The 23,606-nt window shown below is 39.1% G+C and overlaps 1 protein-coding gene across 1 annotated transcript in view; it reads left to right on the top strand.

Annotated features, from left to right (window-relative positions):
• The window catches only part of CDK5RAP2 (CDK5 regulatory subunit associated protein 2), a 79,576-nt gene that overhangs the window by 52,090 nt on the left and 3,880 nt on the right, over window positions 1-23,606 (top strand). Inside the window, 12 exon segments of the mRNA XM_061352332.1 lie at window positions 1,694-2,294; window positions 3,843-4,075; window positions 6,713-6,758; window positions 7,506-7,690; window positions 8,816-8,941; window positions 13,260-13,364; window positions 15,204-15,393; window positions 15,600-15,721; window positions 17,106-17,354; window positions 19,054-19,137; window positions 19,268-19,527; window positions 21,728-21,874. Coding sequence (XP_061208316.1) covers window positions 1,694-2,294; window positions 3,843-4,075; window positions 6,713-6,758; window positions 7,506-7,690; window positions 8,816-8,941; window positions 13,260-13,364; window positions 15,204-15,393; window positions 15,600-15,721; window positions 17,106-17,354; window positions 19,054-19,137; window positions 19,268-19,527; window positions 21,728-21,874 — 2,348 coding nt within the window.

Genomic DNA, 23,606 nt, shown 5'->3' on the forward strand with positions numbered 1-23,606 from the left:
TATTTGAAAGCATTCGGCTAGGTTGATACCTAATGGAATTGTTTAATGAAAATGTAAACAGATTTAGTGCTGTGTATTACGTGTTTCTGCATCACCCATTAGTATTTTTGGGGATGGCTTGAATAACCTGATTAGCGTATTGTCTTATAGAGGATATGGCCAATTTGGTAATCCTTTCTCACATCCTTTGTGTACGTAGTTTCATCAAAGCTGGGCAGTTGATTCACAGGATCATGCCCTTTGTGTGTGTGAACACGTAGTTGTACAGAGACCTTAACTAAAGGGCAGTGTTTCATTAAGAACTATAACCAGTATTCTAATCAGGACTATTTCTGCCCTAATACCTGATTTTATTTCCTCTTCTTCTTATGTTGAACTTCTGCATGAAATCAGGATGACAGGTTTTAAGAGGTCATTTAATACTAGGATTTTTCTATCTCAGTTGACATCTGTGTTAATGCAGCCAACCAGGTGGTAGAGAAGGAGGAGATGATAATGAATTTGAGTGTTGCATTCCCTTAGTCAATGCATCTTCTCAGATTCATACACAGGCATTTTCTTGGATGCATTTCTGTCCTGTGATTGTGTCACCTTTCCAATGACATACATAATACTGTGCAGCAATCCGTGTACTGCAAACATCATCTAGCCTTAATTTCAAAGAAGTTGATATCCCAGCTTCATGTTTTTCTGGCTTTTAGGTTATATTTGTTTCTATTCTCTTGCATTTGACTTGGACTTTCATATACAGCTGCCCCCCTCCCTGAGACTTTATACTGAGTTAGAGCTTGAACCTGGGCATTCGGATTCTCCATGGAAACCAATTTGAAAGTATTAAGACCTCTGCAAGATCAATGAATGACTCCCAGAAGGGAGGTTCTAATTCATAGTGATCTTTTGCAGAACTAATAGAAGGGGAAAATTTAATTTACTTGTAACCAGAAAATAACCATTTTCCAAGATACTTTACACATAGAAGCCCTCAACATGCCCAGAACTATAAACATAGAATATATGTAGGAATATATAGCTTTTATTGGTGTGAAGCTGGGGTGATTGCATTACTTATGAATGGCAGAGTCAGCTAAGGGATGTGATGTGCATGCCAAATGAGTGCCAGTAAAACCTTTAACACTGAACGTATTAATGGATTTTAAAAAGAAGTTATTAAAGCCCTTTTTTCACATTTTACAATTTTGTTGATGATCTTTTTACAATTCCACTGACTTTCTGCTCCAGTTGGTTTTGTATAGATTTTTGGAGTGAAAAGTATTTAATTAGAAGTTTTAGGAAGAACCATTTGAAGTCATAGAGTCTACTATTAAATCTCGGTGCCTTATGTTTGAGGTTGTCATCATTGTGGCTGGAAAGGTCTGGGCTTCATTGGTGTCTGATTCAGGACTGCCTATAGCAAAAGTCATTTTCAAGCATTTGGGCAAAGAAAGCAGATGTATTTTGCCTATTGTTTATTTGAAAGATGAGAAGGGGGTTTGAATATTTGATGTGCAAGTTGAATTAATGAGCAAATCTTAGAAAGGGGTCAGAAGTCCAAAACTAATATTGTAGAGCTTGTAATTATTCTGCATTTGTATTCTGTTATTATAGAAGTCAATGAATTCATTCTAGTGCTGTTAAGAGCAGAATGTCAGATAAAGAAATATTAATATTCACATGCAAAACTCCTGTTTTTCAGATATGCAAAATCATCATAGCATCAGCAATGTGAATATCCAGCGTTCATTAAAAGAGATAAATGAAGAGTTTTATTCCACAGAACATGAGGGCATTGACTCAGCCTCTGCATATTCAGGTTCCAAGTGCCTGCGTTCTCTGAAATTGAGTGTAACAAGTACAGATGCACTTGATGACTGTGCAGTCATAGAGGATATAGAAGAAATGAAAGAAAGAATTAAGAATATGGAGTCTGAGCTTGAGAAGTACAAAATGTTTGTGTTTCATTTACAGACCTCTGACCAGTTCTTATTGAGTGGTGTTTCCAATATAGCTTTAAGTGACGCAGCCTTGCCTGTGGAAGGACATGTTACACAAGTGCAAGACAGAGCTGTGCAAGGGATCAAACCGTGTTCTAATGTCCATCAGCTGGTGGATTATGAGAATCACCCTGAAAATAGGAATTCAGTGTCTTCAAAAGCACCTGATACTTGGACAGCACAAAACCTTAAGGAACTGCTAGCAGCAAATGAGGCAGAACTTGAAAAAGAGCAAATTGCAAATATGCATCTTGATGAAGTGTATCATCTTCAGAACAAACTGAGAGAAACATCACCATCCAAGTGAGTAAACCTATTACTGTTTCGGGTTCCTTTTTGTAGACAGCAATACCAAATAACACAGGAAGGCAATATGAAGACAATTTCGTTCACATTGGAGTGTGTTGTTATAGTAAAGGCTGAATTTCACTAACATTAACATACAGCCACTGAAACGTTTAGTTCAAATATGCCTCAAAGTACAAAACAGTATTCCTCTTACAACACAACTGCTTCTGATGGGCTCATATCCTCTGGTAAGGACTCTACGCCAGATACCTCTGTCTCTCCCCACACCTCCCTTTGCTGCAAGACATCCTCTGTTGAGCAAAGTCAGATTACTCTGTGAGATGGGCTGACCTCTGTAATTAAAGTATTATACTGTTGCATACTCAGGGTTTTTTTTTTCAGGTGACACCCTTTTAATTTCCCCCCTCTAATATTCATATTGTCCTGAGAGCCTTAAGGAAGTATAACAAAAAGGTATTCAGCCTTTGGCTTCAGAATGCTTGAAGAGAAATATCTGGAGACATTAAGCAACCACCAACATGGCCTGCTGTATATCTCTTAGTATTACTGACATAAAATACAGTTGTGCTACATAATACATATAAATGTACATACCTTGAAAATATACCTCATCCATTTCACAAAGACAGATCCAGCTATAAATTAAGGGATGAGACAGTATGGATCGCTGTAAAGGTTTTATGGCCACTGTCTAGGACAACTGCATGAGTCACAAGTGACAGGCCCAAAAGTGAGTTATGCATCTCTTCTTATAGCAATGATGCTAAAAATCCTATAACAACCCACACCATAGTACATTTTGTTTATGCTGCATATTTTCCTTGATTCCCTGCATCTTTCCATTTCCTCTGCCTTTTTCTCCACTAATTCTATAGAAAGAAGTCAATCTGTGATACAGACAGTGGCACTATAAAAGGAGCATCTGTATTTGCAAGTGCAGAATAACTGAGTTGAGATTTATATCCTGGTGTGTGGAGTACAAGAGTTTGGACATTACAGCGTTTGTCATGGCCATAGTCTCTTGTAATAAACATGGAGAGACATGGAGAATTTTCAGACTGGGTGAACCCATCAGCTCAGAAAGTCCAATACTGTGCTCCTGGCAGTAAGTACAAGAAGTTGTAGAGGAGACAGCTCTCTATTGTTGGATTTCTTCTTAATTCACTATGGAAGAACAAAACCAACCAGTCAGAAAAATATGTGTATTCTAAAAGATTCTTTTCATGTATTCACTCATACTTACTTTCATTTGGCACCTTTGAGTGCCATCGAGGTTATTTTCAAGCAGACAAACAAGTCATCACCTTAATTTCTGCCCATCTTATAAATGAAGGATAATAACCCACAAGTTATGCCCATAAATACAAAACTCGCCAGTTAGAGACGATCCATTTCTCATCGTGGAGCTGTAAAAGCATTTTAAAAGCAAATTGAGTCACATCAAATGATAACTTAGGAATATAAGTTTAATTCTCTTTTTATGTATACTTAAACGTTCCTTATGGTCAGAAAATGACTTGAAAGCTAATTTCATTTTCTCAGCTATGATTCATTAGTTCATTCCCAACCTCGAGAAGTCTCCTTCCAACGCCAGCAAATGAAAGAGATCCGCAGTGGTTGTGTCACTTACCATCAGCATCTGACGAGCCTTATTAAAGCTTTTGAGGAACTGCTTCAAGCCAGTGATGTAGATTATTATGTTGCTGAAGGCTTCCGTGAACAACTGAATCAAAGTGTGCTACTGTTCGGGAAGCTAGAAGGGCAATTCCTGTATGGTAAGTAGGAGTATTTTGTGCTTCTTGGCTGAAATATATTAACATTCTTGAAATTTGAAGGGTTTTTTTTTCCTCTTTTCAGAGGAAAGAAAACCTTACTTCCTCTTGGCTGTTTTAGAATGATTTATAGTGAGGACTGTCTTGGGAAGTACAATTTTAGTGCTCCACAAAGACTCGGTTTTGCTCCTGTAGTTATCCTCTGTGTTGACACCTTCCATTTTGAGTTGTTTATCTCAGCATATGCATATTTTAACTGTTTAAAAGATAGTGGTTATAGTTTATTAGAAGTTTAGTTGCAAGTAGGCTTTATGATTTTCTGTATCAGGAACCAGCCCAGCTGATTTGTTGAGCCTGAGCACCAGATACCTCCATTGAAGGGTTCTTACAGTTGTTTTTTAACACAATCTATATTGAACTAAACCCCCCAAAATTACAAGTTCCTAAAGTTTTTCTCCTAAAGTGCAGTCATTTGGAAGAAGGGTAAATGCAGTGCAGACATCAGGACTGTACTTTTAACTTTGACTCTAATATATAGAAATGATTATAGCCGTATATGACATGGCTGATTTCTATGGCCAGTTCCTTTAAAGAAACCACAGGGAATCTTGCATTGGACAGCTGGGAGATAATACCAATTGATGTTCCTGTAGAGATAACACAAGTTAAATCATATGCAGGTATAAAATCAGATGTCATGCAATATACCAAGAAAAAGGACCATAGATATCACAGAGAAACCCACCCAAATGGTGCACATGGACAATTAGGGGGGAGAAAGGGAAAATCTGTTTGGTTAGAAGGCAGAGGAGAATTCCTTCAGAATTTTGAGTAGCTCTTGAGTTAGAGACTGTGGTATTGCAAATCAGTGCATATTTGTAGGGCATAATAGAATAAGAGCCTTCTGAGCAGAGGTCCTAGGGGAAGTCAAGTAGAGAAGTGTTGGCCTTGTGTTAGAGAAAGCCAAACACTCAATGGAGTGCATAACCTGGGAAAGGACATTGTAATGTGTACTTGTGAGCAAAGCCCTTGGAATTATCAGTGAGAACTGTCATGTTGTCTGAAAAATGGGAGCAGTTTATCGCAGTTTTCCCACCTACTCTTTGGCAAAGCATTAAGTGGAACCATGTCAGGACATACATTATTCCTATATATATATATGTTATTAAAATTACCATTTCTAGTAATTTTCCTAAGAGACCTGCATCTTGCTGCCAGGCAGTCCAGCTTGTTAAGAAAAGCACTCTGTCTTTCATAACAGAGAGCTACAATGCAACCATGTTTGGTAAAGTGAGCATCAAAGTCAAACTTTATCACCTGAAGGAAGGGTACCTTGTACATGTTGCCTTCAGTCCATAGCTGGAAGAAAGTTAGCAGCACAATGCTGGAAAAGGGATGCTTTCATGGGCGAAATTCAGCAAGAAGGACCTTTTCCTATCATCACAAAGTTGCTCTTTCTGACCCAAAAGCGATACTTCCACAGATGTCAGTACAAAACTGCCACCCTCAGCAAAACACTTGAGCTGGCTTGAAATAGGGCTTCTGACCCCCACATCTTCCCAGAATTAGCTCCAGAAGATCACTTTGTTCAGAACCATCCAGGCCCCAGCCATACAATGATCTGTATTCTGCCTTTCACTAAAGGTAGTGGCAGCATGTTGCAGTTTCAATTGCTCATATAAAGGAGCTGTATATGAGAAAAAGGTATTATGGCTACTGTGTCGTAGCATAGTGTAATAAAAGATTGAATGTATTCAAAGATTTCAGTGGCTACAGATTCCTTGCATTATAAATGAGAAGACTCTGTAGTGAATAAACATTAAATGCCTTTAAACCAACAGATGGTACCCTATATACTATGAAAAGACACTGACAACCGAGACAATTCAATATATCTAACACAATGGTGCTGCATTGAATCACACATTAAAGTAAAATGATGTTTGTAGGGTTATAAAGAACAGCCAGCGTACTAAGAATTGACTGTAAAGAAGCATCAACAACCGTCTGTCTCTGCATTTCCATCCTGACCTTCAGTTCATTCCCCTGCATTTGCAGCTGTGCAGCTCTTGCCTTCCACCTCTGCTTAAAGGCACTAAAAAGTCAGAATATGGGGAGCCAGGGGGACACCACAGAACTCTTTATTTCCTTTGTTAAATCAGTGTCTGAATCCAGCTCTCTTGCACTGGATTGTGCTTGTGCACGCCATTGGGAATATTGGAAGCAAAATCCTGTGTATGCCCCTTTATTGAGGATAACTGATAAGCCTGGGTGGACAAAATCCAAATGTGATGGAATTGGGTTTATGTATTTTTTTAATTGAAGATATAATGGCATGTAGGCCCAGTCCTTTTGCTATATAGCACAATATTTTACATCTGTGTGCTAACTGAAACACCAAAGCCATAAAATCTGGGCACCTGTGGTACCTCGTAATTCTTTTTGAACTCCAGAGAATATTGCTTTGTTGCTGGGCTGTAAATAGTTGTGCATTTGACACTAATACGCAGTGTGTTGAGTATCTGTTGGCTTCTCTAATTTCTCCTTAATTTACCATTCTGTATATAAATAGTTGAAGATGGAGGGGGAAAAATTATCATTATCAATATCTGTTTTTAACCAGATCTTTCTGCTTTGCAGGAGAAGCAATAGGGGCAGAAGTTACTATACTTGAATTAGCTCAAAGGTAAGAGTGCAACTGAATGTTTACCAAATGGTTGTTAAGTTGATAAGGATGCTCCATGTTTTGTAGCACAACTTCCACTCTTTTGCTTTCTGGAGGAGCTTTGCTTATGTTGCATATTTCACTAATATATATTTAGTTAATAAAATACCCATAGAAATGAAACTAAGCCTTTTTTTCCCCCCACTTCTCATCACACTGAGATACTGAGAAGCTACCAGGTTTGTTTCTTTTATGAACAAACAAAACATGTGCCATAAGACACTGTGTGTGCTCAGGTATTACCCTCACTGCAGCTGCCAGGAGGGATACTCAGCCACCTTTCTGTTGCTGTGACCTTGGGGACTGGCTCAGGATGACTGGAGCATGGTGCTGGTGCAGTTTGTTCTCTATTACCCTTATGCTGAAGGTGAAGAGAGCAGGTGGTGTTATGCTGCATGTGTTGGTTTTATGCCAGCCTGGGATTCTTCTGTGCTACAGAAATCCTCAGCTACCTGTTCAAGGCAGCTTGAGGTCCCCTTAACTCAATGGTAACTGCCTAGTGCTGGGACATAAACCAGGCCTGAAGGTCCATTGATTCTTCCTGCTGACTTCAGTGAGGTCTGGATTTCAGTTTTGATCTGTTACTGTGGTTTGTCATGTTCTGTCACAGAAATTCACTCCTGTACATTTGCCACTGTGCTCTCTATTCATGCTTCTAAAGTAATAAACCAATTTCTGTATTTGAAAACATTTTGTTTGGCACAAAAGGGATAACGAGAAGAACACTGCTATGTACCAGCAACTGAAGGAGGAGTCACCTGTACCATCTGCTCTTCATAGCTTGTCTGACTTTGATTTGTCAGAAAAGTCATCTCTTGGCTCACCCGAGCCCAGGCACGACCTGGAAGGACAGCATGGCACACTGGAGCTTCTGCCAAACAAGTTTCCCCCAGGTAATTTATTCCCCCACTGAAGATTCACTGGATATTGGGAAAAAATACCCTAAATAAGACACCAGGGAACTAATTAAGAAATAATGAAGAATGTTTGTCTGCTTCAGCTTTCCAGGATCCTGGCATAATCATTGCAATTTCAGTAATAAGACATCTAGAGATGACAACGATTTGAACTGCCTCCTGCTTGAAACAAAATTAGCTTGGATGTTTTGTGTCTTTGTTGTTTTAGACTACCGTCTTTTTACAGTACTCCAGACGGTCTTTAAATAGACATGTTATAAGGGGAAAACAGAAAATTGTCAAGAGAATATTACATAGAAAAAGAGAGATTTTTCTAATTTTATAAAAGCCAGTGTTATGTTTCCTTGAGAATTGTAAGTGCTGCATAATTAATAAGTGGTGTCGTGTTTGACCTGGATAGTTCCACTGAGCACAAGTGATGCAGTAGTTTGTTATAGCCAGCGATGAAAATTTAATAGCTTGAGATAGCACATGCTGCTCGGGAAAATACTGCAGAGTAAACCAGGAGTTTGTGACATGGATAAACTGACAAATGAGGTGGTGACAGTTAGAACAGATAAGTTCCTGAGTGAAGCTCAAGCTCACAGCCAACAGAAGAAAAATTGTAGAAGGAGAAAGCAAGAAGAGAAAGGTACAGTAATGAAATTTGGTAGAAGAGATGCATTTATTGTGGCATGCATTGTGTAAGTCAAAGTCAAATTGATATCTGAGTTACTCTGGTAAGCTTCCCACTATTAGAAGATAAAATATATACTGTTGGTGTGTTGAGCCTGAATGTGAAGCTGCATTGCAGAACTTTGGATTCGTTTCCCAGTATGTGCAATGTTTTTACCGGGCAAATTTGTTATCTACTACAGTTTTGTAGGAAGAAGTTGTTTAAGGAGCCTTAAAACTGGGCTGTTGTTTAAGTTAAAATGGAGTTTTCATTCCATTTTTCATATGGAAAAATGTTCTTGTGGTGTCAGATACTCAATGTCTACCAGTTTGAGCAGTTCTGTATTATTTTTTAGTGTTAACTCACATTAGATTTGACAGGAGTACACAGTATAAGGGAATACAATCATTTACTCTGAATAAGAAGTGGTCTGTTGGTTTATTTAGAGTTACTAATGGAGCATCTGCAAGAAATTAGAATCCTGAGACGACGTTTAGAATACTCCATAAAAACTAATGAGAGACTGAGGAAGCAGCTTGAGAGACAAGTAATGGACAAAGAACTAGATCAAGGTAAGGATTTATTCCATAGCAAACAAAATCCACTTTTCCTGCTTTAAAGTGTGAGGGATGAAATGCTGCTGGAAACGTTTTGTGTGCTTTTTAGGCTAAATCCCACCCCTTCACATTTGGAAAATGCTGGGTCTTTCTCTGAGCACTGCTGCATCTTGAGCTCCAGCAGCAGACACAGCTTTACCATGCTGTGTGCACAATAGCATTAACATAGACTTAATGTGCCTCTTCCTCAAGTCCATCGCTTGAATTGTATCCAGGACTGATGCACAAATCTTATTTCTACCTCTGTGAGGTAACACGACACAGCCTCAAGCCTACAATTGCGTGTAGTGCTGAGAGAACAGGACAACCAGGTAGTTTTATGGTGTTTGATGATGCTGTGCTTGAATTTCATAACAGGGAATTGAAACCTTTCTACTTCTGTTATCAACAAATAGCCTGCTTTTTTTTTGTTCCTTTATTGTGCCTTTGGGATATCATTATTGTTGTAATGATCATGGATTCTAGGATGTCATCTTCTTTTCATTCTCTGCCATGTTCAGCCAGGGATAGCTGCAGGAGAAGAAGCCCTTTTTGCCAACACACTTTCAGTGAGGCCTGGACCCACTCTGAATACAGGAGGAGGTGCTTTGTTCTAAATTACATTGCTGCTATTGATCCAAAGTAGGAGTTTTGTGGAATTAGCTTTCCTGTGCCTACTCCATGTATACCTGAGGTGGTCAGTACAGCAGCACTGCTAACAGGACTGTTGGGACATGCCTCCTCTGGAATTTTCTGAGTGCTTTGAAGCCAGCTTGTATTCGCATACAGGGACAAAATATCTGTAAGAGAGAGCCTAGATCCAGCTTGTCATTTGAATTGATTGATGTCAGAAATGTCTCCTGCACAAAATAACATCCCGAGTTAATAAGAAATACCTGACAGCAACTGATGGAAATTGGTTTTCGTTCCAAACTCTAAAATAAAGCAGTGGATGAAAACCACTAAAAATAGGCATGCAAATTCAGAGTCACAGCTCGCCATTGCTTGTGTTCAGCATTTTTGAAACTCAAACTCTGTGGTACCTTTAAAACTTCCAACAGGAGGGTAGCCAGGCTCTCACTGGGGATGCTTTTGCAGCATCTTTTCAAGCACACCATACCAGGCATACTTTCCTAATCTTATTCCGTTCTTGTTCTCCTTCCCACGTTTTTCCCCATAGGACAACTGATTAATATGCAATATTACTCAGACTGGAAGCAGGCAATAAATACTTACATGTTTTCCTTTTACTCAGTTTCACTAATGTTGACATTAGATTCATTATGTTTTACATCATCCCCATGATCCACTTCTGTTGTTGTTTAAATGGAGACTACCTGCAAATAGCAGTTGGCTTTCAGGAATAATTTACAGTGATGGAAAGGTGTATAAAAGCATCCATTTCATTCATGAAGTATTTACGCTGCTGGAAAGGCATACTGTTCCCATGAAATAACCACACTGAAACACTTCCAACTCTTTTACAGCTTCATAAAGATTCTGGCAAGGGCATCCATTAATGCAGTGAAAGTATATTTTCTTTATAAACTGTCTTTTACCTTCCATCTGTCTTCTTGTTGCCTTAGTGCATCTGCAAATGCATGGAGGGGAAATCTGGAAGAGAAAGAAGGAACTACCTGTTAGAACAGCTCATTTTTGTTACTATGATCTCTCAGTGCTTCCTGTTTGTTTTGAAGATCTCTTTCATGTTATCAATATGGATATCCTCTCTGCTAGTAATGATGCCTTTTTTCTTCCTAATAGATGGGCTTTTTTTTGGCTTTAAGGGCAAAAATGAGTCCCGTACTGAAGCCGAAACAGATTTTAGCTTTGGGACATAATAGTTCAACGTTTTAACTTAATATCCTTAGTTTGTTTTCCATCAAAAACCGAAACCAAGTTGTAACATACTTAATTGCTGATGAAAGCTTGTTAAATTTGTGTGATTATTGTTTGTTCAATCAGAGTTAATGCACAGATTTATTCTTGTTTGCTGAATATTAGATGGATGTTTGTACACACATCTGCCCACTATTTTTGCTATACTATTTCTAATATTTAGATTCTCAAAGTGTTTAAATGCCTCTGGGCTTCTAGTAGTCTATAAATGACTCGAGTGCTGGTAATGACTACATCGTTACTGTAGAGCTGAGGTTTGCAGTGCAAGGAGAACTGAAATAATTGCTTCTATAATTTCAAATGTTAGGCTTCCAAATCAAATCAAAGGTTTCATTTTGAGTTTCCAAGGTTTCAGATCTTATTAATGGCAGTTAACATTAAAAGGGGGTTTTGTTTCCCTTATTTTTAGCCCATAAGTAACTAATGTATCTACTCAGACTTCAGCTTTAGTATGCCTTTATTTTGCTTTACTGGGAATGAATATTGGCTTCCTCTTGGCTGTGGTTTTCAGCAGTGCCTGTCTTTCAGTCAGTGTTTTCTTTGAAACCATCAAGGTACGCTTCCTTAGCACTCACTTTTTTCAGCACAAAACATAATGAAGACTCAAGTGTATTGCAATTGTAGGCCCTGACGCTCCACTTTACTGTGGCTAGATAGACCTTTTGCATCTATGGAGAGCGTAATTGATGTCAGCAGGGCTCTGCACAGCAGTAGTCATCTCGGCAGTGGGTCAAATTGCAGGATTGTGGCCCTATTACCACTGGCTCTACATTATCCCTTATTATGTAAGATAACTGGTAGTTATATTCTAAAGCCTTTCAGTAGAACTGTGATAGCATAACTTGTCAAATAGGATAAAGCTGGGTGATGGGCAATAAATTAAATTAGAATCAAGATGAGACCATCAAGCCTTGCCACTTCAAGTTGAATTGCTTTGTTGGAATCTGAAAGGGAAAAGCCTTTTGAGTTCGCATAGCTACTTCTACTCTTTAACATATAGATAGTAAAATGCCATTAGTGCCAGGCTTCTAGAGCCTTTGAGTCTTTCAGTAACGACAAGAGGTGCATATCATGGCACACTACATCCCAGTTAGGTAGTGGGTAAAAGCTTCAATTGGGATTACAGTAAAAATGAGATTACTCAGAGGAAGTGCAGCACATCAAATTGAAGTGAACTTCCAGAGCTGAAAGGCATCCTCCTCATACATTCACCTAATTTTTGTGCCAGCTGGTTATTTCTCCATTAACCAAATAGTTGACACTCATGTAGTTGTCTGAAGCTTTAAAGTGTAGGATATACTGGGATAACCAATCAACTGAAAACTATTCTTAATAGTAACATTAATTCCCGTGGGTCCTGAAGTGTTTTACTGACTATAAGCAAGTTATAAAGGGCAATAACAGTTACTTGACTTGATTTCAGAGGCAGCCCTCTCTCAAGGGAGAGTGGAATGTGTCACTTTTCAGACTGTACTGTAACATTACACATTGCTGTGGGATGAGTAGCAAAGATACAGTGCGTTGTGAGGATAACCTAGGCTGAATTTGACTGGATATGCAAGTTAACACTTTATACAACTAGTGCAGTAAGAAAGATCCTCAGAGGATCACAGGATTCTTAAGTTTCTAAAAGATAGACATCTAAGTCTGTGCTGGTTACTCAGAACTTCTCATGGAAGCACTGAAGAGTTGTACTTCCCTTTGGAAAACAGGGCATCTCATCTGCAGAGAAGACTTACTCATGAGTAGCTCTATGGTGGTGCCCATTTCTCCCCATGATGGCTGATCCACACTGGCTCAGTTATCTAAATTTTAGACACATGAATTTAAGAGGGATGAATCTTCATCCCTGTGATCATAAATGGGTTCTTGGTTTGTAATCAGAGGCAAAGACAGTGTCTCCAGCCTTAAGTTCTAGGCTTGTGCGGTAACAAATCTGTTGCCAGACTATTGACGTTACTTCCTGCATCGTGGATTAGTTAGTAGAATCTAGTGGTCCTTTGCAATGGTATCATTAAATACAAAAGGGTATGATCAGAGCCAGACTGAAATATATGGGAAACCTTCCTCCAGTTTGCATAACTTTCAAAGAATAGCAGTGTTACAAAATCCTCCTGCATTTTGTCCTGTTGGAGTATTAGTGGATAGGTAAGGACTGCCAGGGATAATTTTGCCATTTTGGTATGGTTGCCCAGCAATGAGAGGTACTTTGGATTACTTGGCATTAACCTGAACTGCCTTTTAGTCTGTGGGGATAACCTTCAAAATAGAGAGGGGAGAAATCTCTTTGATAACAGATTTTTCTGCAATTTCTTAAATTGTTCTTGTCTGGAAGGTTTAATCTTTAATGACCTAGAGATGAGTCATAAATCATCTTTTCTGTATATATTTATAGGTTCTGCAAACATTTTTAACCGTGGTTCAGAGCAGCATAATTCCTTGACTTCTGAAATACATTTCCTGAGGAAGCAAAATCAAGTTCTGAATGAAAGATCCAGAGGTAAGGATGACAGCTAGTCATTCCACATCAGAAAACAATGAAATATTAACAGGCCATTCATTAAACTGACTTAACTCTTCTTCCCACCACTGAAATTCCATGCTCAGCCATGAGCATTCAAACTGGAGTTAATGATAAAGAAGTAGCAGTAATACTCCTTCTTTCTGTTGATTTGTAGCATTTTCCATTTGATATTCCCTTTCATTTCTCTGTGCTTCTTTTTGCATTCCTTTTGGTTCTATACATTCTTTTTCTTCTTCCCCCTGTGCCTTTTATTACCATTTGCTTCCTCCTTTTTCCCAATGCTTCCATTCTGAAACCCTTTTAAAAACAATCCATAGGATAGCATTATTGCTGAAAATGTGACCACTCAGTACAGAACAGTTGCAAAAGGAAGCAAACTAATTACACTTAGATTCCATAGTCTGCTACAGAGGCTTGACTGGACAGACCAGTCCAGGGTTGGAACCAGATGATGTTAAGGTCCTTTCCAACCCTAACCATTCCATCATTCTATGACCAAGCCATCTTTTTGGAAACACTTCAGAGGAGAACAGAACTGAGGGAATCCCTTTGTAAGTATTTGTAATCTCTGAGATTAACTTTTAACTTCCCTCATTTTCCCACCTGTGAAAACAGAATATTAAAGTCTTCCCTCTCCTTTTCCCCCAGGACAATGAACAACTCACCATGTAGGGGTTTAAAAGCAGCTTAAGCCACCATTAGTTTATAAGTCTCCATGATTTCAGGTGGTGTAAAAGCACTGGTGCCTCTTCCAGAGTTATGTATTCCCTCATTTGTTCTGGTACATCTTGGTGCTTATCAGTGTCTGCAAGTTCTACTTGTTTAATTAATATATTCCTGCTTTTGTTTCCATGTTGACAATATGATCTGATAATATCAGGGTTTCTTTCTTAGAAGAAGCACGATGAATAGAACATTGTTGCCCTTGTGTGTAAAAATAATGTCAGTATTTCTGGAGTTTGGGAGCTTCTTTTCCTTTTAGTCCTGGATGCACTAGAGAAAGAAAAGCCTCTTAGATACCTCCTGCATGTTTTGGCCTCAGGTGCTTTCTGTCTATAGTCTTAGCTTGGCCTTCCAGTAGTGAAGGGCTGGTGATGTACATTTTTAACAACATGTGGGGGTTACCATTTTCATATACTTTCAACAAGAGTACTGAAGATGAAGGAAGGGTTCTAACTACTGGGAGATGGAATGATTGTTTCATTGCCAAGATTGACACTGTCTTTTCCAGTGCTAAATGTAGGGTCATGGAAAACTTGGGGTCCCGATAAGCCTCTATGAGTGTATCTATCTCAATGTTCAGTTGTCCCTGTCAGCAATTCCATGTCACAAGACCAGTTGGGGAAATGGCTTGTGCCAAGGGAAGGACTGATATATGGTACATTTGGCAGATGAATAGGGCTGGGAAAGAGAGTACAGGGAGGAACATGGATACAACGTGCCCTAAAACAATCCCACTGAGATCTTTTCCTCCTCAAGAGAAGTCAAATCCATTATTTGGCGAGGATTGGCAAAATTCGTGTACCTGCTTTGAGATCCACTATTTGCTGAATACTGTCCTTCTGACCAAATCCCAAGAGGTGCTGGGGGCATTTGGCCTATAAGGCTGTTCACAGGTTTTTATTGAGCCATTATAAGTCCTATTACAGAAAATATATCTAGCAAAAGTCATTAGAAAATTGAAATGCTGAGATCCTAAAACTCAAAAGAGCAGCTGTGATTTTTTGGCAGTCTCTGAAAAAGCTGGTTTTGTTAAAGCGCATAGCTTTGGTGGGCTGTGGGCTCTGTAAATACCTGGTGTTCTTCTTGTTTCAGATAAACAGAAGGAAAATGAAAAGCTGAGAGAATCTCTTTCTAAAAAGAATGCAATCATTGAGCATCTTCATGAGGATTATGAATGTATCAAGAGAGAAAATGAAAGGCTGCAAAAACAAATTGGCCAAAAGGAAGATGAAACCAGATATCTGACATGTCAAATTTACAGCAGTCGTAATGAGTTAAACAGGTATTGATTCTGTCCACATTTAGACATTCATTTAGAGAAGAAAATTGTCAGTGTGACAAGCACGTGTTTAGCCATAGCCATTAACATGAATGAGGTGCATAGATATATTCCAAAGGCAAGGGAAGAATGATTGAGGAAGGGGGAATGCGTTTTGGATTTTGGAGCAAATTGAGCTTTTAACTTAGGTATTTATTGGGATTTCACAGGTTGCAAACAGAAATTAATGTAAAGCAACATCAGTTCTCTGAGAATGAGAAGTTACTGCAGTCACTCCGAACTGAGATCAAGGTTTATGAGAAGCTGGAAGAAGCAAGAAGGAAGAGGACAGGTATAAATGCACATCGTTTCTACACCCTTAGCCCTTGCAACCCTTTGCTCTCTGAATACAACCCTGTCAAAAGGACAGGTAGTTAGGTTGCTGTTTCTACTTGCTCCTGCTATGCAAAGAACTGACAACTTGATAAAATATTGCTTTTTACCTTTGGAATGCAGCTGTGAGGTTGAGATCTGTGCTATGTTCTGACTTGGCATACCCAAGTTTCCTTTAGCTTTTTAGCTAAGCTAAAAACAAATACCGAGGTTCAGCGGCTCCGGATGGATAAGCTTCATGGGGAGCTTTACCTGTCATCTAGAATTTGATATTTACTTGTCATCTAAACACATGCTGCTGCATCCTCACAGGTAGTGCTTACTCAGGATGTGCCTTCTCTTGTCTGAATCCAAGAGTAGTGTCTTCTCCCTAGGGAGGGCAGAAGCACTGGCACTGCCTTCTGAATGGGATGTTTAATTACTTCCTGCCTGATTTTCTGTCACTAAAGGTGAGGAGTGACACTGACGTAAGTTCTTCCTACCCCTTTTAAGAAATCCATACTATCACAAAGCTGTTGGTGTGGTTAGGTAAAGAAGTGGAATGCTGTTCATTGCTGCTTACTCATTACGGCATCCAGCATATTTCCCACTGGAAGTGCTTGTAAAAGTTGATTGTTTTTTCTTCCTGCTTCTTTAAGTAATATGCCCTGCCATCACTTGTATTTCATGCATAGCTGCAGCAGAAGAGCCCTGTTAGCATAAGGCTTTAAGCCAAAGTTGGCTCAAGGATGGAAGTAAATCCCCTCCAGAACCGGTAATGTAATTAGAGAGTAGCAGCACTCTCCTCATGCAGTTGAGCGCCTCCCCACTGTCTGGAGAACAGTTGGATTTCAGCATGAAAGGATACATGGAATTGTTTGTGCACTGACCTCCTTCTATGGAAAGCCAAACACAGCCCTTGCTTTTCAGGTTCAGATTTGTTCCTCTGGTTGCCAGGTGATCACTATTATTCGCTTTGCTTTTCTGTGTATAAAATGAAACTCCCAAGTCTACTTCATCCCTCCTCCGAGCTCAGATTACCTATTCCTTTTCACTGCCCCAGACTGTGCACTAATGCACTTTGTAAATCCTCTTCATGTTTGTTTTTATTGTGTTTTTTTTGGTTTGCTTTTAGCTTCTTAGCTTTTATGGACAAAGTGAAAAATAATTCGGGGCTCTTTAAATCTTTCAAGGGTAAAAGCAATTAAGACATGCTTTTTTGTCAAACCATTATCTTAATGCTGTTTGTAGTTCATTCGTAATGTCAAGGATAAGGCTGGCTAGAATTTATTTGCTCAGCATTCTGATCCTAGCTAATATTTAATTGCTAAAGATGTGAAGTGTTTCTGTTCAAATTGTCTCAGATCCCAGATGTGATGCAGCAGAAGAATTCTGGAAAGATCAGAATAATCCACTTGACTTACACGAGCTGTTGACTGAAATCCAGAGTTTGCGAGTGCAATTTGAGAGGAGCATCGAGACAAACAAGTCTTTGCATGAAAGACTAGAGGAACAGCTTTCAAAAGACAAGAAAGAGGAAGTGAAAGCAGTGTCAGCTCTAAATATCAACTATCTTTTGAGACAAGAATCTCAGCATTATGCAGGAATGAACGGTACTGTGCCGTACATGCTTTTGTTACCCTGTAAAACCTGTGCCTTGTCCTTTACAGATGCTCTTAAAGCCTTGTACAACACTGACTGCACGTGTAGGAGCTGCCCATCAGCCTTCCTGATCCCTTTTCTCTTAGAGCATTTCACATACACACTGTCTTACAGCCTCCAACTGTCACTTCCTTTTCCTTCCAGAAAAGCATTTGCAGACAGGCTCTGGGATGGAAGGTTGCCTACATTAAATTGCCATACATTTTGCTTACCTGGGGGTTCTTTTTTGGATGCAGAGCTCTATAATGTTTGCTAAGGGCAAGTATATATTATTCAAGAATGATCAATAAGTACACTACATGGGTTTTTTTATGAATCAGTTGTTCCCTTTTTGCCCTTGAGGAATACTTTACCTTTATTTCAATCACTGTTAAGTGATACTGCTTTAGCAAATCAGGGAAAATGTAGTGTTTACACTCAGGGTTAGATTATTGTCCCAATATAGAATCATAGAACAGTTAGGGTTGGAAAGGACCTTAAGTTCATCAAGTTCCAACTCCCCTGCCATGAGCAGGGACGCCTCACACTAAACCATCTCAGAGGGCACAAGGATATTCTTTCCTTGCTGCTAAAGTATTTTGCATAGTAACAGCTTTCCATACTTCGAGCATAAAGCCACCTCTCTTACTGCTTGTAGGTTTACATCGTGGTATGGGAACCAATAATAATGGGGCTTTTTGGGTCCATACAACTGAACATGACTACTTAAATCTTATGTACCACCCAGAGCACCCATTAGCCAGAGGGTTAGCGTGAGAGCTTATGAGACACAACAGGGGGTTTACCACCTTATTTGTGTGTCCATATCATGACTGGACATGCATCCAGTCAGAATCATACTTCAGATGAAATACATAATGAGCATAAGTCTACTCCATACAAGAAAGAAAGATGCTGAATGTAGCAAATAACATTTATGGGTTGCTACTTTTCTCTGTGCACTTCATACTTGAACACTAAATTACAGTCTGTGCTCCATAGGGGGATGGTTTCTTAGGGCCAGTCATGATCAAGTAGGTGTGGAACAGCTATTGTGGGGAACTTGTACCACCAGTGTCCCCAAATTGTATTTGTTCCTGGTTTGTTCTAGATAGAAACCTAGATGTTGCTTTTGACCTGTGTCAGGTAGAGTAGAGAGGAACTGGAGATGCTCCTTTGTTCTTTAAGAAAGTGGTGAATTGAGTTATAACAGCTTGGTTTGATACGGACCAGAAAAACTCCTTGGAATGTCAACAGCTGAATTTGTTAGCTTTTTACATGTGCTGTGATTAGTCTTTACTCATAGGTACTTAGGGAATTTGGAAGGTCTGAAGAGTGGGGAATACAGATATGATCTTTATGCTATAGCTGTGGAAGGTGTCATGCTTGTGGTGTTAATGAGAAGATTGCATATGCTGATTAAAATGTCTTCATCAGGATGTATTTTAGATTTGATTTTGGGAGGTACCTAGGACTTGGGATAGATGCTAAAAAGGTAAATGTGCGTAAATACTGGAAGATAGATGGTGCGGTACTAGAAAATTAACTGTTTCTTTGCTTCCTGAGCCCAAATGTAGCATCAGCAAAAAAAGGGAACAGACACAGAGTTATGAATTGTTTTTTATGCATGTTAATGTTACGTACTCTCCCTTGTCCTGTTTTTATATATAGAAAATCGGTGCAAATGCCCTGCTGCCAGCAGAAAGATTTGTGAGGTACAGAAGCATGGACATCGCATTTCGCTAGTGAAACCAGGTACATCCCAACGTGTCTTTAACACGTGTGTTATCAATAACCCAGGCTTGCTGTTTAAGACGAGTCTTGTGTCATGGAATCGTAGAATGGTTAGTTCTACATGTAAGGATTAAAACTCTTTCTGCTCCAGGTACACACTCAGCCTCTAAAGACGACGTAGACAGCACTTCACACTGCAGTAGCACCTCATCCTCCAGCACAGCTTGCACCCCTCGCCTCGTGCCCGGGCATCGGATGTGGGCAGACAGAAACGGGCGCCACGTTCTTGGCTTGATTGAGGATTATAACGCTCTACGGAAGCAGATTTCAGAAGGGCAAAAGGTTTTAGCAGAAATGGAGATTCCTTTAAGAGAGGTCACTGGTACAAAACTGCAGGAGCCTGGAATAAAGGTAAGCACGGAGAGCTGTTAAAGGATGGTGAATTTTACCTAGAGGTGCAAAATGCGTAGGTTACAAAAGCAAAGAACTAGGTTAATGGTGCAGCAGGCAACTGAGTCACTCTGTCAGGACACCTGCAGCCTGACAAGCTTCGTCTAGATGCAGGCACCTATTTGTGATTCTGGGTTAATGAAGCTATGGGTGAATTAGTTAATTCTGGTCCTTTAATAAGCAATCACACTTTTACTTGCAACTTGAAATGAGGTGAAACTACTTGTTTTGACTCTGGAAATAGGAGATTGTTACACTGGAAGTAATAAAGCCAAACAAAACCAATAAGAAACTGCAATGCTTTAGAAAGGACTTAAACTAGGGCTATATATCAGTAACCTAAGGATGAAAATAATTAAGGAGATTTTTTTCTAATGAAGACTTGGCATAAACCCAGGAACTATGAGACAGTTAAAAGAAATCTGATATGCAGCTGATGAAGTTCCCTGCTTGGTAACACCAGGTTATAACTGTACATCGATGACTGATGTATACTAATGAGGCTTGTTTCGTATTAGGGAAGCTTTTTAATATGTTTCCAATTCCTGGAATCAGTCGAATGCTTGAGCAGTATTGGGAGCTTGAATATCCCATTAATGATTAAACACTGTCACTAAGGCAGTGTCACGTGTGACACAGTGGTATCAAATCACAGTCCTTGTGCTGTAGTCTTAAAACACAGTTATTCTTAAACCAATGAAATGTTTGCCTTGTATTGAATAATGTCAATCCTTTTCCTCTAGAATCAAGAGACCTAGTGTTTGTTAATGCTAATTTTTCTTATTTAATACTGTTAATTTCTGGATACAGTTGATGATAGCAGGTTTGGGGTGGACTGAGTAAGACAGATCTACCTACAAGCTTCAACAGGAGGGAAAGAACAATATGTATATGTCCATGGCAGTTAATAAGGAACCACAATAGAAAAGCCTGGATAGGGCATTTAAAATACATGCCAGTGATAAAAATAATGAAACACTGGAATGGAGGGTGCTTGTAAGAACAGATTATGTGAATGCTTGAAAAATTACATGTAATGCTTTCCTGCCTTGGAGTGGGAAAGTAAATGAGGTGACTAATGAAGGTCCTTTCACCCTTATGATTTTATGATAATATAAATGTGCAAAAAAATATGCTCATTGCTCTTCAAAAACCAGAAGTTCTGAACTGCATGGATAAATCTGCACTACTTATTTTGCCAGTCCTAATTAGTAAAGGTATTGAAGATGCAGTCTTCACCAATTCGGAACAACTTTTTGAGGGATCACATGTGTGCTCACACAGTAAAATGATGTCTGAATGACACTTAAGACTCTCTGAAGTATCATATATTTTCAAATGACCTAGTTAAGATCCTGATAATGACTTCAAAAGTAATCTGGCTAAGTTTGTAACTTGTGTTGTTGGTGTAAAGATAAAAGCAGTAAGTTTTACCATTTGCAGTTTCCTATCAAGCTTTACATCACTGAAATTTCAGACTGCTTAGCAAATGGGTTATTTTATGTGGCAGGAGGGTTCTGGTTAGGTAACAATGCTAAATACATATTCAAATGGAATACTGCACGGGGCAGGAACTGTGAATGCTTTTCTTTCATTACCCTTCCCCCTTCTGTATCACCATTGCTCTGGTAATTCATTTCCAACCCTTGCGTTCTTCCCCTCCTTTATTTTACATTTATGCAATTTCTTCAATTTGGTTTTCTCATCTGTCAGCAGAGGAAAACATTTTATGTGTGTCCTGATAGTTCTTTTAGCATTAAATGGAACAGTTTAAAGGGTCTGCTAAGGAAGAAACATCTATATTGCTTAAATTGATGTCTGTAATCATTTGACTTTCAAATAACATGACACGAAATGCAAATGGAGAGAGAAGAGAGTTGCCAGCTATTACCATGTGGCATAGCAACTCCAGTAAATATAATCTATTATTAATCATGGTTATTGATTAGGATAAATCCCCTCCCTCCCTGAGATTCTCAGATAATGCATAATTCAGCAGTCTTTGCAAACCAACAAATTAGCTTTTGGGGCACACAATAGCTGTGTACATCATCTTAAATACTAAATCAAAATACCAGCGGGGTTTAAACCATTAATTAAGATTACATTTTCATAACGTTTTAAGCATAAAATTTGCCATGTCTCTAACCCTGTGCCACAGGTACCAGAGCAGGCAGCACTGCAGAGCTTTTCAGCAAACATTCACACTTTACAGCAGATCTTAGAAGAGGCTGCACGTTTACTCAAACTCCTTTGGAGAGTTTCCCTTCCACTGAAAGGTGTACACGGTACCACGCATGGCACTCAGGTACTGTTGTGCTTCATTCTGGGGGGGTTTAGTGGGGTTTGTTGGTTGGCTGTGGGTGTTTTTACCTGCTTGGAGGGTTTTTTTCTTGTTGTAATGTGTCATTTGGGAAAAATCCTTTGAAACCCCTGAACCTTGGGTGTCTTTGGCCACATGGATTTACAGTTCCCATCATTGAAGGCTAAGGCTGAATGCGTGCTGGCTTTCTATCACACTGCATACTGAGGTGTTTATTTATTTACACTTCTATTTGCGTATGCTTTATAGTACAGAGGTAATCTGTAATGATACAGGAAACCCAGGCAGGCAAATGCTCCATTTCATCAAGAAAAGGTTTGGAGTCCCTGCTATAGAACCCAATTCGTTTATGTATATCCTAGTAACAAGAGAAACTTCAGCAACTTTGATGTAAAAGGAGAATGTAGCTCAGATAACATATTGGGTGCCTAAGATGGAAAATAGAATGCTTTTTTACAAGTGTGACAAAAGCCCCAGACAAGTTTTATAACGTTTTAACTAAAAAGGATTGCACTGTGCAAATGAATGGAAGTAAACTGAATGAGGAATGAATTATCTGTACTGTCATAATACCGCCGCTTAGCAATGAAACTGTTTCAAAGTCTGGCCTGAAAATGAATCTGAAACGTTTTCACTGAGGGGTTTCTGTATGTGTTTCCTTAAAAGAACCAGGATATTGCTGGGAAAATAACCCCAAACTTTAGGAAAAGTAAATATTTTCTATAGCATTTTCATAACATTTTTGCTGTTATTTTCTAGCATCCTTCGATGTGTAAAATCACAAAAACAGTAAGAATAAACTCTGATGTCTAATATATTCACTGATGTTTCAGCTCCATATTTAGGATGTCTTGACAAGTGTGTATACTTCCATTTTTATCATGTGTATAATCTATACAGACAGTTTTGTATTGGCCTGGATTGCAGTATCTGAACATAGCTCGCACACATGGTGTGTGATGCATCTGATGCTTTAATGTTAGAGAGATCTTAAACCTTCTTGATCTGGATCAGTCACTTCTGAAAATCCAACCTTAACATGTGGAATATCTGAATTCCCAGGACTGCACCTAATTAGAGCCTAATAGAATCTTTCCTGGAGTTTCTTATCTAACATCCTGAGATCTTAAGGATATTAGATTGTTTCTGATGTCTTTAAATGCAGTGTGTCTCTTGAAGCTTGAGTCTAAAAGATACTGAGCATTCACTGCCTTCTCTTCAGCCCCACAGGAGTTGTGAGTAATCAGTTCTTCTGAAGAGCTAAATGCCAGGGGCAAATTCCAGAAGATACTATTAGTTAACAAGTGGCACAACAAGAAAAGAAGTAAATGTACAAGCTTAAGTTTGCATGAGAATCAAGATCCATGATACTGGCAGACTATGTCAGGGCTGCTCATAGTCCTGTTTTACAAAATCCTAACACTGATTTGGTTGGAATGGTGAAAACTGAAGCTTAAATGGTGACAATGCTAAATAATTTTGCAATAGAACTGTCCCAGTCATTTGTACAATGTTTTTTAGCTCTTGAATGAAGGCAGCATCAACTATTAACAGCACACTGGAGAAGGAAGTTGGAAGCTCTCAACCTGGTAGGCAGGATACTTGCTGATCCCATAGCGCTGGTCTTCCTTACATTTTCTAGTTGAGGAGGACAGAAAAGGAAGAGAGGTCTGGAGGCTGAAAACCAAAAATAGACACTGGTTTTTCTCAGAACTAG

Source organism: Neopsephotus bourkii, unplaced genomic scaffold (genome assembly GCF_033783945.1).
Source record: "Neopsephotus bourkii isolate Nb327-2 ecotype Australia unplaced genomic scaffold, CSIRO-AGI_Nbou_v1 NB_659, whole genome shotgun sequence".
Taxonomy (NCBI): Eukaryota; Metazoa; Chordata; class Aves; order Psittaciformes; family Psittacidae; genus Neopsephotus; species Neopsephotus bourkii.